General features: G+C 41.9%; 1 protein-coding gene and 1 long non-coding RNA gene across 2 annotated transcripts in view; one reads left to right on the top strand and one right to left on the bottom strand.

The window, feature by feature from the left end:
- Positions 1-16,254, top strand: part of Depdc1b (DEP domain containing 1B) — a 59,631-nt gene that overhangs the window by 28,779 nt on the left and 14,598 nt on the right. Inside the window, exons 3-7 of the mRNA XM_059276262.1 lie at positions 2,891-3,026; positions 6,995-7,122; positions 8,361-8,491; positions 10,443-10,490; positions 15,080-15,220. Of these exons, the coding sequence (XP_059132245.1) occupies positions 2,891-3,026; positions 6,995-7,122; positions 8,361-8,491; positions 10,443-10,490; positions 15,080-15,220 (584 nt within the window). The remainder of the gene's footprint in view (positions 1-2,890; positions 3,027-6,994; positions 7,123-8,360; positions 8,492-10,442; positions 10,491-15,079; positions 15,221-16,254) is intronic.
- LOC131921522 (uncharacterized) lies at positions 1,819-15,295 on the bottom strand. The gene is made up of 4 exons (XR_009382020.1): positions 15,166-15,295; positions 13,494-13,565; positions 2,826-2,933; positions 1,819-2,134 (listed from the first exon to the last, which is right to left on the bottom strand). It is a non-coding gene; the product is annotated as an uncharacterized LOC131921522 (long non-coding RNA).

Here is a 16,254-nt window from a genome sequence, read left to right as displayed (position 1 = left end):
TGAAGCAGAGAGGATCTTGAGTTCAAGGCCAGCCTGGGCCATAGCAGGGGCCTGCCAGAAAAAAGAAGAGAGGGGAAAAGAAGATGAGGGGAGGAGAGGAAGAAAGGAGAGAGGAGGCGAGAAGAAGAGTTAGATTGACTGCTAGGAAACAGACACCCCCCCACCCCTTTTTATTTTACTTTTTTTGGTTTTTGGGTTTCGAGACAGTTTCTCTGTTTAGTCCTTGCTGTCCTGGATCTCGCTCTGTAGACCAGGCTGGCCTCGGACTCACAGAGATCCACCTGCCTCTGCCTCCCATGTGCTGGGATGAAAGGCATGTGCCACCACCGCCCCACTGAGACAGCTTTAACTTACAGACTCAAGTATCTTTGACTGACTTAAAATTTCATTTATTTTATATTTGGGATTCTGTCACCTACTTTAATAATCTGGTTGCCACATAAATAAACTGGTGATTTCAGTTAATTTACCTTAATTTGATGATTTCCAGACCTCATGATTTTTCTTCTGGTGCAAACTGACTTTTAAAATCCAGTGTGGTTATTGGATGTTCTTTTCCGAGAATATGGAGTTCAGCTTTTCTGTACCACTCGGCTCTTTTCAAGTCTCCTGTGACTGTCTTGAAGTGGTTCCTGGAGTGCTCTTGTTACTGCTGTGTCTCCCAATTCACCTTGATATAAACTTTCTTGGAAGACTATTGGCACTCTTTAAAACTCTTTGATTCTGTATTTGCCTTAGAACGAGACATTCACAGCTCAGAAACTCAAAACTGGTCCAAGTGCAGAGAACAAATGTCCACGGACTGTTGGGCCACACATGAGACATCTATATCACACCCCTTGTCCCTAAAGCTCCAGGAACATTGCAAAAGACAAGGATAGAAGATGATAAGAGCCAGAGGTTGAGGGGGACCAGGGCCAAACAGTGTCTTCTGGATGTGACTGGACTCTTCCGCTTATGAAGTGGCAGCAGCTGTGGTGGCCTGCACAAGATCAAGCCAGTCACGTTCAGTGTGTGTGTTGGGGGTGGGCACTTAGGAGCTCTTATCCCTAGTTGTGGAGCTGTTGATAGTCAATGTCTTCTAGGGGAGGAAGAATCACTTTTCTTTAAGGGTATGGTCTCTTGGTAGTGACCATGCTCCAGGAGATGGCTTCATACTCATGAGTATGTGGAAAGTACAAATTGGACTTCATGGGATATTCAAAAAGATAAGCTGGAAAGAGGTGGATGGTAGATGATCTGGGTGAAGTGGAGGGTGGATTAAAGACAGTTGTGTACATGTATGAAACTCTCAATTAAGAACCATTTAAAAAAAGAATAAAATATTTAATAATCTGATTTACTTTTCTCGTAGATATCACAGGGAAGAATTAAAACAATTATGTGTGTAAATGTTTGAGTGTGGGTGTGTGTATGTGAGTACAGTGCTCATGGAGGCCAGAAGAGGGCGCCAGATACCCTGGAACTGGAGTGGCAGGCACTTGTGAGCTCCCTGACATGGATGAAGTGAACCAAACTTGGGTCTTCTAAAAGAGACATGCTTTTAACCACTGTGCCATCTCTCTGGTTCCTGTGGGGAAGATTGTAAGCCTTCATTTGAGCCTAAACTTTTAAGCAAAAATAACAACTTCCCAATTTCTTGCGTTGTTTTTGCACCCCCCCCCCCCCCTTTATTGCAGTACTGGGATTGAACTTTCCAGACGCCAAAGCTTCCCACATGCTAGGCAAGAACTCTACCCCTGAGCCACACATCCATCCTGTTGACATATTTCACTCTATTCTGTTCTAAAAAATAGAGAAACATTTTGAGAAAAAAGATGTATTTAGGATTAGTTCTTTATTGGTGCAGTGCAATCCATTTTCAGGAGAGAGTTTTTATGTTCAAGGTGGAACGGCTCTGATAAGCAGGGGGTCCAGGAAGAGGAGCAGTATGGAGAGAGCAGAAAAGGATTCCAGACAGGTTTCTAGCTCCCTGAAGATGGATTTCTTGGTTGGTATTTCAATCTCTGTGTGACGTGTTGGATATTCAAGGGAAGGAGAATTAGTCCTTTGGAGAAGTACTTATAAAAGTGCTCACGGGTGCCTGCGGCATAGCTCGGTGGTGGGGTGCCTGCCTGGTGTGTGAGGCCCAGCACTGCAAAGGGAATGAATGTCAGGTCAGTGTACTGCTCCTCAGCAAGGGCCAGTGACGAGTTCTCTGTCAGTGATTTCTGTCTGGAACAGAGCATCTGTAAAATTAGCAGTAGAGCCACAAGGCTATAAAAGTTTCAGGCTGGGTGAAACAAAGGGCCTCCCTCCCATTCCATCAAGAACACCTTTAGAAGTAGGTGAGGGGATGTACACTTGTTAATGCAGTTCTGGAAGCAGAAGCAGAAGGGTTGCTTGGGCCAGGACTTCAAGCCTGGGTGGGTACCATAGGGAGACCTCATCTTATAGACAAAGGAAAGGAAAAGAAATCAAATAAGAAAGCAGCCATAATTGTTTACACTGTCATCCGTGTATTAGAGAGGTAGAGGCCAGGGGATTGTAAACGCAGGGCCTGTCGGGACCACGTAGCAAGTTTCAGTCCAGCCCAAGAAACTTACTGAGACCCGATCTCAGGGAAATTTATGGGAAGCCAAGGATATAGCTTAGTTGCAGAGCACTTGTGTAACATGCACAAAGCCCCAGGTTCAAACATCATTAAAAATGTTTCATATATTTTATACCTTTTTCTCTATAAATATTATTTGGTGGGCATAATGAATGAGTATCTTAAAAGTCATTATTTTTGAATAATGCTATTAATGTTCAATAATTTAATGAAGTATGGGCACATCACTTACCTGAGTGCTGAAAAACCCCTATCTCCTACTGTCTGCATTAATAGAATATTTCTTCTTGGATTTAGATTTCCTCCTTCCTCACCCCTGAAGCCATATCCAAAGAAGCCCCTGTATCAAAGAGATGTTATTAAATTTCCGGAATGGAATGATCCCCCACCAGGCACTTCACAAGAGAACATTCCAGTGAGACCAATTGTGATGGTAAGTGCGTGAATAAAAGACTGTAGGCTCATAGTAGGCTGGATCTTAGCCATCGTTAGCTACTTGGGAAGAGGAAGTCAGTGTGTCCATGGTGTTGCCATTGGTGAGTTACTCATCCTCCACACCCATGCCCACACAGTGAGTCACACAGCAAAAACAAAAGACAAAAAGAGATGAAAGTGAGGTGGGCACTCGGTGGGGGAAGGAGCTGGGCGGAGTGAGAAGGAGAGGGAGAGGGGGAATGAGCGGGACCACAGTGTATTGCATACATGTGTGAACTGTCAATGAATAAATTAATTAAAACAGTAGTCATGATTTTTTTTTTAAAAAAAGATCATGGGCTCAATCCAGGAGGAATCAGCCAGTGAGCTGCAGGCTTGTCCAGTGCTTTATAGTGTATCCTTTTTGAACTGCTTGGGAAGCATTGCGAAATGACACCACACCCGCCCATAGTTGGGAGGCCTTTAACAGGATTTCTTGCTTTGTTTCCCCTCTTCCGGGCTGAGGTGTGAGGGAGAGTGTGGTAGCCGCTGTCACCTGTTCAGTCAGAGCAGATTTCTGTTAAACTCCCTCGGGATGCCCTTCCCTGTCCTGGAGCTGCCCGGTCTTCTCCTGAACTTTGTCTTAATTACTGTATCAGGTGAGAGTGAGACAGTAAGCTGTCCTGTGGAGCGACCCCCATACCCAACACAACGCATGAACAAACGTGGCTTCCTCTGGTCTCTAAAGACAGTGCGTCGTGAAACACACAGCCTCTTTTTTCCCCCCCTCCATACTTTTTTCTAAAAATATCCCTTGCACAAGACTGCCAAGATGGAGATGATGCGGAAAAAATACAGAGAGAATCTTTGGTAAGGCAGTTATGGAAGAAATTTACTAACATTATTGATTTAGGTTAATCAGGTCTTATAAGGCTAGACATCAAGACAGTTTTGTTTGCAAAGCTGTGATGAAGCCATTTTTAGCCAATGCAATCAAAAGAAAAAACAGCTCCCCCGCCCCCATAGAAATTCTGTGATGTTGAAGCTTGGAGAGGATAATTAAGGAGCTTAAGCTTATCAAAGATGATCAAGGCAAGAGAGGACACCAGTGACAGAAGTGGGGACCACAGGGGCTTGCAGATCTGTCAAGGATGGCGATGACTTTGGTGTGAATCTGACAATGATGGTTTATGTGGAAAGGGAGTGCCTAGCAGGTGGATGGAGACAGTGACCCTGGAACTTAGGGGAGAGACTGTATTTGGAAATCCCTCATTTACGTATTAAAAAAAAATTGATTAAGAGCGTCCCTGTGTGACCAGTGTGCCAGGCTTAGGAGAGTCCGTGATGGGCGACACTGTCTTCACTCTCACGGTCTAGTGAGAGAAAGATAGTAAAATAGAAAGTTAAGTGTCAGAGGGCACAATGGAAATGCAGGGGCGCTAGCTACTGGAGGGCAGCTCAGAATTAGGGGAGACTTAGTAAGTGTTAGTTCCTAGTGGAGAAAAAATTACTCTGTAAACTCTAAGAAACTCGGTCCCTTTTCTTCAGTGAGTTTATTGAAACACCCAATAGAACCCTCTAGCTAGGGCTGTTGTTCAGAAGACCATTTGTTATAGTGAAATAAACGGGCTTTGACACCATCGATAGGACTCCCCCTTTCTCTTCTGGGCAGTTATGCTGCTCGTGCCCTGGGGGAAGTCCACAAGTTTATTAGCAAATGTCAGCGCCTCCGACAGTACCTTCTGAGAGCTCTGACGTGTGCCAGCACCCCAGAGCCGTCCAGCCCTCTGAACTCTGGAGCCATCCTTTCCTTCTCCAGGCGCCTGCGTCTGCGTGCATCCATACTTCTCTTTTGATACGTTCTGGTCTGTCTTTCCTGGCATTTCCCTCTGACAGGATATGCAAGGCTATAAGCTCCTTGCTTGTTATGGAATCTACCACAGCTTGTCCCCTGCTTCCTGGGGACTGCCCAAACCAGGAGTGGTAGAGTAGGATCCTTTTGTTCAGGAGCCCGTGACACAATTTTTAAAATGAGGTTTATCAGTAAATAAATGACTCATCTTTCTTAAAGAGCTTGAGAGGTAGGTGTGCATGCCTGGAGGCTTAGGCAGGATCTTGAGCTAAAGCCAACCTAGGCAACTTACTGAGTTCCAGGCCAGCCTGGGCTTACAGAGTGAGACACTGCCTCAAAAGAACAAAGCAAACCAGAAGGCAAAAACTTCTGTCTTATCTTTTCTTTTCTGGAGTAATGGTGGTACCCTGTGAGGTAGGATCCTGGGAGAGTCAGCTGGTACCCTGTGAGGTAGGATCCTGGGAGAGTCAGCTGGTACCCTGTGAAGCAGGATACTGTGAGGTCAGCTGAGTTTATGCCTGTAACATGCTAAGGGCAGGGTTCCACGTGAAGATTCTCAGTAGCAGTCAAGTATAGTTTCTATGACTAATTTATTTCAGAGAAAGAAATTGTCTGTGTTATCTACAGAGAGTTACTCGCGCTAACATTTTTATTGTGTACCCCTTTGTTGCTTATGTGTTTTAACACAATGAGGTCACACTGGGCTGTTTTTGTACCTCATGTTCTTCATGTAGAATAAATAGTATGTTATGCCCATTTTTCACATTTTTAAACATCTGACATCATTTTAATATCTGCATCATGCCTAATATAAAGTGATATATTTTATTTGTTCAGTCCTTTGTTGCTAGGTATGTTTTTCCAGCTCTTCAACATTTAATGTTCTAAACAATACCTTTACAGATATTATACAGATAAGCATAAGTGTATTCAGAAGCACGTTTTAGGATATCTTTGGAAATAGGTTTGCAGGGCAAATGTAATAGTCCATCTACCTTCAAGCCCAAACACTTGATTTGGATATTTTAAAAAATTCACACATCCATCTGGCCTTTGAATTTCATTGGTAACTTGGTAATTCTTTCAAGCAAAGGCCGGGGCTAGAGAGATGGCTTAGCAGTTCAGTTAAGAGCACTTCCTGCTCTTGCAGAGGAACCAAGTTTGGTTCCCAGCACCCATGTTTACTGGCTATCAACCAGTGTAAATCCAATGCTGCTGGCTTCTGTGGGCACCTGAAACGTGCCCCCCCCAATCTCTCTCTCTGTTACACACACACACATGCATACACACACACATGCATACACACACACACACACACACACACACACACACACACACACACACAGACACACACCTTTAAAAAAGCAAAAACAAAAATCAAACAAAAAAATAACTTGCCTGATTTTTTTTCTTCAAATTAATAAGATTTTTTTCTGTAACATTATATATTGCAAAAATATATTCTAGAAACATTGCCTTTTACAGGTCAAAACTCTTCTCTGTGATGAAAAAAAAAAAAAAGGAATTTGACTTTTGTCTAATAGCCTAACTGAGGGACATGAACTACTAGGAACACGGATGTAGCGACTGTGGGACTTGGACAGCCTGAGCCTCCTCAGCCGGAGCCTGTCTCTAGAAGGGCTTCACTCCTCATGTCTTAGCCATCCTGAGCTATCCTTGGGTTGCTTTCCAATATTATATATACTTGATATTTGCCCACAAAAGAAAATCTAGAAGGTATATATATTTTAAATGGTTACTCAGTTGGGAGAGTGTGAATCAAGACAAGCATTTCTGCACTTAACTTTGACTTCATAAACATTTATTTTACCGGTTAGTTGGAGCTCCCACAGGAAGTAGCAGTGGTTTAGTGTCATATTGACTACCTTAGGTCTTCTGCCATTCATCGTAATGTGGCCTGATCTTGAGAGTCATTCGTTACTTCTCGGAGGTCCACACAGAGAAACTTAGTTTATGATTCTGACCATTATTTTCAGTCAAATTACAAAAAGGGGAGTCAAAGACACTTCTCATAAACAGTGGCATTTCATACTGAAGTGTGCATTCTCTCTCTCTCTCTCTGTCCTGCCCCCTTTCATCCCTTCTTCCTCCCCATCCCCCTCCTGCCAAATTAGAATTCTGAGATGTGGTTCAAGCGCCATAGCATTGCTATTGGAGAGGTGCCAGCTTGCCGTCTAGTCCACCGCAGACAGCTGACCGAGGCCAACGTGGAAGAGATCTGGAAGTCCATGACATTATCACAGTATGCACATTTGACATTGGAGAGATTCGAGGGATCATCTTTCTATTTTATCTCTTTCCTACTCTCTGCATATTTATGTTTAAAAAAATCTCAACTTTGCATAATCTGTACTTAACACTGTTTCACATATATAATTGAACTGGATTTTGAGAATTTTCTGTTGTTAGATATGTAATAGTTAAAATAGTTTAAATGCTTTTTAAATTTTTTTTTTTAACCCCTTGAGGCATGCTTTTGCTTTGTAATCCAAGTTGGCCTTGAATTCTCTTATCATTCTGCTCAACCTTTGGAGTGCTGGGATTGTGTGCACTACCATTCCCAACTTAAAGTTTTTAAACTTTTAGACTTTTAGTGTCACTGACATCTTAAGTTTAATAAGCACATGATGGAAAATTTGGCCCTTAGTAATTTTTTTTTTTTTTGGTTTTTTGAGGCAAGTTTTCTCTGTGTAGTTTTGGTGCCTGTCCTGGATCTTGCTCTGTAGACCAGGCTGGCCTCGAACTCACAGAGATCTGCCTGCCTCTGCCTTCCGAGTGCTGGGATTAAAGGCATGGGTCACCACTGCCTAGCTGGCCTTTAGTAATTTTAGTTAAAAAATAGTTTCTTGGAATTCAGGTTATTCTGTGATTAAGTAATTAAATAAGTATGCTATTGGAAAAGGATATTCTAGGTTATTTTAAATGTATTCCATTTCTAACCCATTGTCTAGAAAAACAATGCACCTTAAAGATTGGTCTTTTGAGGAGAGGAGGAAATGCTCAGTGGGTAAGAATACTTGCTGTAAAAGCAAAGAGGACCTCAGTTCAAATCTCCAGCGCCCATATAAAGACTGTCATGCCAGCCCATGCCTGTAACCTTAGCATTGTGAGGTAGAGACAGGTAGATTCCAGGAGCTTGCTGGCCAGCCAACTGAAACAGTGAGCTCTGAGTTTAGTGAGACCCTGTCTCATAAAAACAGGGTGGAGGGCTACAGAGAAGACATGTAACATCCTTCTCTGACCTGGACATGAGCATGCATGGGTGTGCATACTGGCTCACATGTATACATACACCTTACACACACACACACACACACACACACACACACACACACACACATACACACACACACGGAGAGAGAAAGAGAGAGACAATCTTTTGTATTGCTCACTAGTAGTATTTAGCACTACTGAAATAAATGATTACAGTACTTTGAGACTTTGAAATTTATTTTAAGAATAAATTATTTATCATTTTAGTTTACAGAAAATCCTTGGCCTGGATTCCTTGGAAGAAGTTTTAAACATCAAACTTGTCAACTCCAAGTTCATCATCCATAACGTGTATAGTGTCAGCAAGCAGGGAGTCGTCATCTTGGATGACAAGTCAAGTAAGTGCATGCCAGCCATTTGCTCTGGTTTGACCACACTTTGGCTACACAGATCTCTTAGTTCCCATTTGAGCCTTTCCTAAACCCTAGCCAAGTTTACCCCCTCGCTACATATATCCTGTCTTCTATGAGTGCCTTTTATCCAGTGTTTGGTTTATTAAAGTGTCATAGAAAGATGCATGTTCAGGCATGAAGACTCTGCACAGTGCATTCAGAGTCTAGTTCATTGTTAGCTGTCAGAATGGTAAATGCTCCCATATTGTCGCTAGGAACACTTCTAGACAGACACACGAGAACGTTTAAGTCCTGAGGAAGTGCCCCAGTCAGTTTTAGGTCTGATTGCATTTAAGTTTCTTCTTTTTTGTTTTGGAGTTAGGGTGTTATGCAGCCCAAGCTCAACAGTAGAGGATCACCTCCTGCATCTACCTTCTGAATGCTGCAGTCAAGGCATACATTACCATGTGGTAACAGTTTGCATGGTGCTGGGCACTGAACCCAGGGCCTTGTGCATGCTAGGCAGGTACTCTACTAACTGAGCTACAGTATCAGCCCCATATTTAGGTTTCTGACTTACCATTTCACAGTGGTATCAATGAGTTAGGTTGACTGGGATAGTCTGTATTATTTTTTTATTAAGAAATTTTTTATTCATTTTGCATACCACCACAGATCCCCCTCTCTTCCCTCCTCCTGTCTTCCCCCCTCCAGCCTCCTCCCCACAGTCCACCCCTCATTCCTCCCTCTGAAAAGGTAAGGCCTCCCATGGGGAGTCAGCAAAGCCTGGTACATTCAGTTGAGGCAGGTCCAAGCTCCTCCCCCTGCATCCATTTGAGATTCTTCTGTTGAGAATTCTCTGTTTAGCTCTGTAGCCCATTTTTTTAAAATTGGATTATTTGGTATTTTGATGTCTAGTTTCTTGAGTTCTTTATATATTTTGTAGATTAGTCCTCTGTCAGATGTGGGGTTGGTGAAGATCTTTTCCCATTCTGTAGGCTGTCTTTTTGCCTTACAGAAGCTTCTCAGTTTGAGGAGGTCCCATTTATTAATTGTTGCTCTCAGTGTCTGTGCTACTGGTGTTATATTTAGGAAGTAATCTCCTGTGTCAATGCGTTCAAGGCTATTTCCTGCTTTCTCTTCTATCAGGTTTAGTGCAAGTGGATTTATGTTGCAGTCTTTGATCCACTTGGACTTGAATTTTGTGCATGGTAATAGATATGAATCTATTTGCAATCTTCTGTATGTTGACATCCAGTTATGCCAGCACCACTTGTTGAAGATGCTTTCTTTTTTCCGTTGTACAGTGTAGTCATAAGTTTTCTCAAGTCTCAAGTTCCTCCAGTCTGGCCCACAGACACCGATCTGCTTATAAAATAATCACTCAGAGGCTCAATATTATTTACAAACTGTATCGCCTATGGCAGGCCTCTTGCTAGCTAGCTCTTACATCTTAAATGAACCCATTTCTATTAGTCTATGTTTTGCCACATGTTCTGTGGCTTTACCATATGCTGGCATGTTGCTCCTTGGGCAGCAGGCTGGCCTTTCTCCAGACTCCACCTTTCTCTTTCCTGTATTTCTCTTTGGATTTTTCCACCTGCCTCTAAGCTGTCTTGCCATAGGCCAAAGCAGCTTATTTATTCACCAATGGGAACAACATATATTCACAGCATACAGAGAGACATCCCCAGCAGTGTAGTTTTGGCTTCTTTGTAAAAAAACAGGTATTCATAGGTGTGTGGATAATGTCAGGGTCTTCAATTCGATTTCATTGTCTATGTTTAAATGTTCTGATACACGAATTGGTGAAATGTCTCATATTACCCAGGCAAATGATACATTCTTATAATACTGTGTGTGTGTGTGTGTGTGTGTGTGTGTGTGTGTGTGTGTATTTGATTGAGGTATAAAGAGATAAATAAAATATCTTTTGTATTTTCCTTTTTTTCTACAGAAGAACTTCCTCATTGGGTCCTGTCAGCTATGAAGTGTTTGGCAAATTGTAAGTACTAATTATCTGCCAGTTTTATAAAATTAACAGAAATTAGTGCCTTGAATTAGAAAATATTCTTGCTCAATGGGCTGGACATGGATTTGACACCTGTGAGGCTGGCAGGGAGTTGTTTGGCGACCACTGTGTTTTACTGGTAGACTCATGACTTAGTGACAGTGTTGTTATATTACAGTTTTAAAGACTTAGTTTTTCTTTGGTCTCATGGATATAATCACGCATCAAGTCCATGCCAGTCCTAGGAGCATCATAGGGGTGAAAGAAATGAGTGACAGTATATATAATGTAGTAGCAGCTACCTGCTAATGGTCTATAGGCTTTTATTTTATTCCTAAAAGGTGGTGGTTAAGTGTCCACCATATTCACATCTCATTTGCTGGGCAGCCTCCGTCCTCTACTGGGTTTCAGAGGGCAGTGTTTTAAGAGGGACAGAGTATTGGTGAAATTATTAAGGCCACTCCACGTAGTTAAAAGGAGATTTATTTAATGGCGTAACTTACAAATTAAGGGCTAGGTAGGTCGCGGGGTCTGGGGAAGGTGTATCACAGTCCAGCGGTGTTCTCTGGAGCTCTGCTTGGCCCACCTCCACCATCCAGGGTCCCTGCACCAAGAGAGAGCGCAGCCCATCCAGATCTCAGGTCTCCAGGTGCCTCCCTTGGCCCCACCTTGTAGGCGTGACAGTTGCCAAAGTCTCAATGGGGGTGGGAACTTCCAGATCAAAGCTGAAATGGCTACCCACTACAACAGAGTGTTTTAGAGAGCCAATCTGACTGATATGCAGGATGACTTAGAAGGAGAGGAGCCTGCATGCAGAGAAATAAGAAAGACTGTCTTAGAAACCTGCATGTAAGATCTGGAGGCCTGGACCAGGGTGGGCCGGAGGGATTTTCATAGGCATGTAAAATCTCTTCAGCAGACACATGGCATGTGTTTCATCGACTATCATCAGCACTGTGAAGGAACGGTATAATAATAGCTCATGAACACTGCCATTTTCTTGGGATTTTCAGGAAACTTAACCCAAAGAATGGTTTCTAATATTTAAAGGAAAAAACACTTATTATTATTATTGTGTGTGTGATATGTATGTGTGCATATAGATGTGCATACAGATGTTGTACATATGACATGGTGAGTATCTGGAGGTCAGAAGAAGTCACCTCTTTCTACTGTTGATGCTGGGGATCTTCACTCAGATCATTAGGCTCCAATGGCCAACACTTTCACCTGAGGAACTGTCTGATCTGCCCCAAACATGTGATTTCAATGAGAATCTTTGTTATTTTAGCTGATTAGTAATGACAATATTTGGTCTTAGAGAAGCTCTTGAGTCTTACAGCTATTTCAGGAAATAACTACTTTCTTATTTTTGTGTAGGATCAGCATATGCATCGATAGATGTATAAGTTACTGAATTAGTAAACTGAATTATTGATTAAACTGGAGTCACTTTTGTTTGGTTATAGAATTATAGAACGAAACTAACCATTGAGCCTTGTATGGTTTTCTTAATGGCCCTGTGTGGATATGGCTTTTCCCTCTCATTCTGAACATGCGTAGCAATACCAGTTTGCATACAACTCAGAGTTTTCCAGGTTTAACTCTGGAAAGTTTCATTGATTTTTGTTGATACTTTGAACACTGAGATGTAGAGTAATGTGGCTTTAACTTGGTGAAGTACTTTACTTAAAATTTTAGAATTATGTGGTGTGTGTGTGTGTGTGTGTGTGTGTGTGTGTGTGTGTGTGTGTGTGTTGATTGCCATGTCATAGCAAGTGTGTGGAGGCCAGAGGATACTTGTAGGAGTAAGTCTCTTCTTCCACCTTATGGGTTCTGGGGACTGAGCCTAGGTTGTCAGACAGGGCCTTGAGTGTCTTTATCCGCTGTGCCATTTCTTTGATCCTGAAGTACTTTTTATTCTTTCTGCTCAACTACTCAAACTGTAGTAAATTAACTAGAAGTTACATCTTTGGCCAGAGGTGGCATTGAGGAAACAAATGTACAGTAACGAAGCTCCAACACTCCTTCTGAGCTCCTGGAGAACCAAAGATGTGGAAGTTACCAGTTGGGAATGAAGCTATAAAGTGTGCTAAAATGCCGTAAGGTGTGTTTATGTGTTTGACTTTTGTGAAGACTGGAATGCACGGAAGTGTATAATCAGTTCCCCATTTGACACCTAAAGCCACAAACACCTGAAGCAAGGTTGGCATGACTGACCATTGAGTAGAGGAAAGATGTTGTGTGGCTTTATAATTGCTATAGGTATGAGACACAGAGTGTTGGGAGAAGGAGCATGCTCACATGTGTTGAGAGCAACCTTTACAAATGGTTAGTATATTACAGAGGTTTGTTTATGTATCAAATATAAAAGGTGGGCAAAGGACAAGGCCAGCCTATTGGATATTTTCATAAAATTTCTAGCTTTCCCAAATTTTCCTGTCCATCAAAATTTGCTTTGAGTGTGTCAAAGTTATGACCTACTCTTTGTCCTTATCGCTAATAAGTACGGATTCCAATGAGTCCTCTAAAAGGGGATAGGCCGACTGTCTGATGTGGTAAGGGCTACTTGCCTTCTTTTCCACAAGCCTGCCGTTCTTCCTTCTCTCTTGAGCGCTCCTTCAGTCCTCACTGTAGACCATGCACACACGGGTCTGCATGTTCAGTTGTCAGCCAGGCCCTTTCCAGGATGCTCACAGAATGGAGATTGAGGCTAAGTAATGCAAAACTAGATTAACTGATTTCTTTTGCTTCTTTGTGTGTATGCATCAGAAGACCCAGTCAAAAAAGGAAATAAAGTAGCCGAAGCATTTCATTTCAGAATCTGTCAGGAACAACATTTATTAAAAACTAGTCTAAGGAAAAAAATGTTCTTAAAGCTCAAGGTGATTAAGAAAGAAAAGATCTATGTTTTCTTTTAGGGATTTCCCCCCATATTCTTAACAAAGATGATGACATATTCTCAAGGCATATAGTTGTTTAGAATGAGTCACTCACCCTGCTAAGCACCAATTCTGGCAATGGGTCTTGCTTGTTGAGATACATCAGACCATCATTTGACTAAGCTTGCTGTATGAGGAGGAAGTAAACAAAAAAAAAAATGGTTTATACATTTGCTCCTAGGTTTATGTACTATAACATTATTTTAGCCAATAAAATTATTTTTTTAAAGAAGAGAACAGACTGTGAAGGGTAAGAGAAGTTTTGTTTTCATCTAAGGATTTTATTTTTAACTATATATATATATATATATATATATATATATATATATATATATATATATATATGCATGTGTCTGTGTGGGTGTGTGTGCATGTGAGCAGAGGTACCCAGAGAAGTCAGAAGAGGACGTTGAATCCCATGGAGCTTCTGTTATAAATGGTTGTGAGCCATCTGATGTGGGCGCTGGGAGCTGATCTCTTAACCTCTGAGCCATCTTCTCAGTTCCCAGTAAAGGAGTTTTTAGGGACATCATAAAGAGCCATTTCATGATGTCCTTGGGGATTGAATGTCATGATCCAGAATGATTTCTTGTGTTACAGCTAGAATCTCTTAGCTCCCGCAATTCTGTGGGAAGAATTTCCTTGAATTCATTTTGTTGCTTTGTTCGTTCTCTTGGGCACATCAGTCCTTCTGGTGTAATGGCTTAGCCTTTGCTGGCCTGGAGCTGGTCACTGCAATTGCACTCCATTTCTTCTATGGTCCTCTTGGGACAAGCTGTTTTCCTCAAGGTTCCGGCACCTCCAGTTTACCTGTCAACACGGTGGTGTAAACCTGTGCTCATCATCTTTCGTTCCTCATGGGACTCAGATCCTAGTGGAGCTCTCCTCTGCCCTCTGTTGGCATAGGACATGGTCAGGTCAGTTTTCTTTGAATAGTTGGGCAGTGATTGTTAGAGTTTAGAGTGAATTGACAAGACAGAATGTAAAATCTTTCTCATTATCTTTTAAAAAAGCATTTAAAATTTCATTTGTCTGAAATAGTTTGTTAGGAGAAACTGATTATTCCACTCAACTGAATGCTTGGAGGATAGTATAGTATAGCTAATGAACTCAAGAAGCTGTAAAAATTTCTTGATAACTCATCTATCACATATTAACATTTTTTTTTTTTTTTTTTGGTTTTTCGAGACAGGGTTTCTCTGTGTGGTTTTGGTGCCTGTCTTGGATCTCGCTTTGTAGACCAGGCTGGCCTCAAACTCACAGAGATCCGCCTGGCTCTGCCTCTCGAGTGCTGGGATTAAAGGCGTGCACCACCGCCTCCTGGCAACAAATTATTATTTTATTAACTTTATTAAGACTAGGAAAATGTTGACTATTTAAAAAAAAATTATTTACATGAATAAAGTTTGCCTTGACATAAAAAGAGAAAAGCATGTTTTTCTTTTAAAATGGAGATACATTAATGCTCTTCGTTTTTATAAAATATTCAATTGAACATGAATCATATTTGAGTAGAAGGTATATGTCATTTCCACATGAAACTTGTCAGTGTATCTTGAATATTTGTGCATACCACATGTGGTCAGACTATGGTACTTAGAAGCAGCTGCCTTATTACTCATTCTCTGTCTTGTTTTAAAGGGCCCAACTGTTCAGACTGGAAGCAGCCGATGTACCTGGGATTTGAGAAGGATGTCTTTAGAACTATAGCGGATTACTATGGTCACCTGAAGGAGCCGCTGCTCACGTTCCATCTCTTTGATGCTTTCGTCAGTGTCCTAGGTGAACAGAGAACCAGTGGATCTGCATGTTGATAGTGAATCTCGAGAGTTCCAGTAGCAAAAGCTCAGAACGTTGTCTTTTAAAAAAAAATTCCCATTTGAAATTTAGTTTTGATATATTTTTCTCTGTGTTTTTACTATTTATATGAATTATTTATTTGTAACTTTTTGAGAATTTCACACTTGAGTATTTTCTCTTTATTAGCATATGTTAATTATATGTAATAATGGATCTCCAGAAGACATTTTCATACACGTATACAATGCGTTGTCCTTCCTTCTGTCTTCCCATTCCTTCCGGTTCTCGTACTCTTCCGCTTTCACGTCTCTCTTTTTTTGTGTGTGGGACCCAGAGTTTCACTAGGTTCCCTTATCGAAGCGTTGGTAAGAGCTATTTATAGGATCATCACACCTTGTGGTTACACCCACTGAAGAAAATGCTTCCCTATCCCCAGCCACCATGAACTGCTGACAGTTTCTCAGGGTGGAATGGGGACTCCTGACCTCCCCGCAGCCATCTTTAACTACTTGTGTAAGTTTTTACCCATGATGCCATGTTGTTGTGCCCAATCTTATGTGGGTGATCATTGCTGCTGGGGGCTCACGGGTGCAACAGCCATGTCATGCTGGAAGACAGCACCACCCCCTTCCTCTGGCTCATCTTGCTTCTTCCCCTTTCTACGACGCTCCCTGAGCCGTGGAGGGCTGATAGGATGTCCCGTTTATGGCAGAACATTCAGTAGTCACTTACTCCGAGCACTTTGAGCAGCTCTAAGTCTTGGCAGTTACTTTCATCCACTGAGAGAGAAGCTTCTCTGACCAAAGCTGATAGCAGCGCCCTAAGCATGCGTCGTCAGAAGGCAGACGACGGGTCTAACATTTACCAAAACAATAGTGGGAGCGTCTCCACTGGTGTCGTGGGCTTTTTGTTTTTAAAGCCAGGTTTGAAATACCGGGTATTAATTCCTTCCCATGGAGCAGGACTTCAAATCCAATCAGTGAGTGGTTAGTTACCTCCATTAGCAATCACACCAA

Source organism: Peromyscus eremicus, chromosome 11, assembly GCF_949786415.1.
Source record: "Peromyscus eremicus chromosome 11, PerEre_H2_v1, whole genome shotgun sequence".
Taxonomy (NCBI): Eukaryota; Metazoa; Chordata; class Mammalia; order Rodentia; family Cricetidae; genus Peromyscus; species Peromyscus eremicus.
The sequence above is the reverse complement of the archived record's forward strand: the minus strand, read 5'-3'. Positions and strand labels throughout refer to the sequence as shown.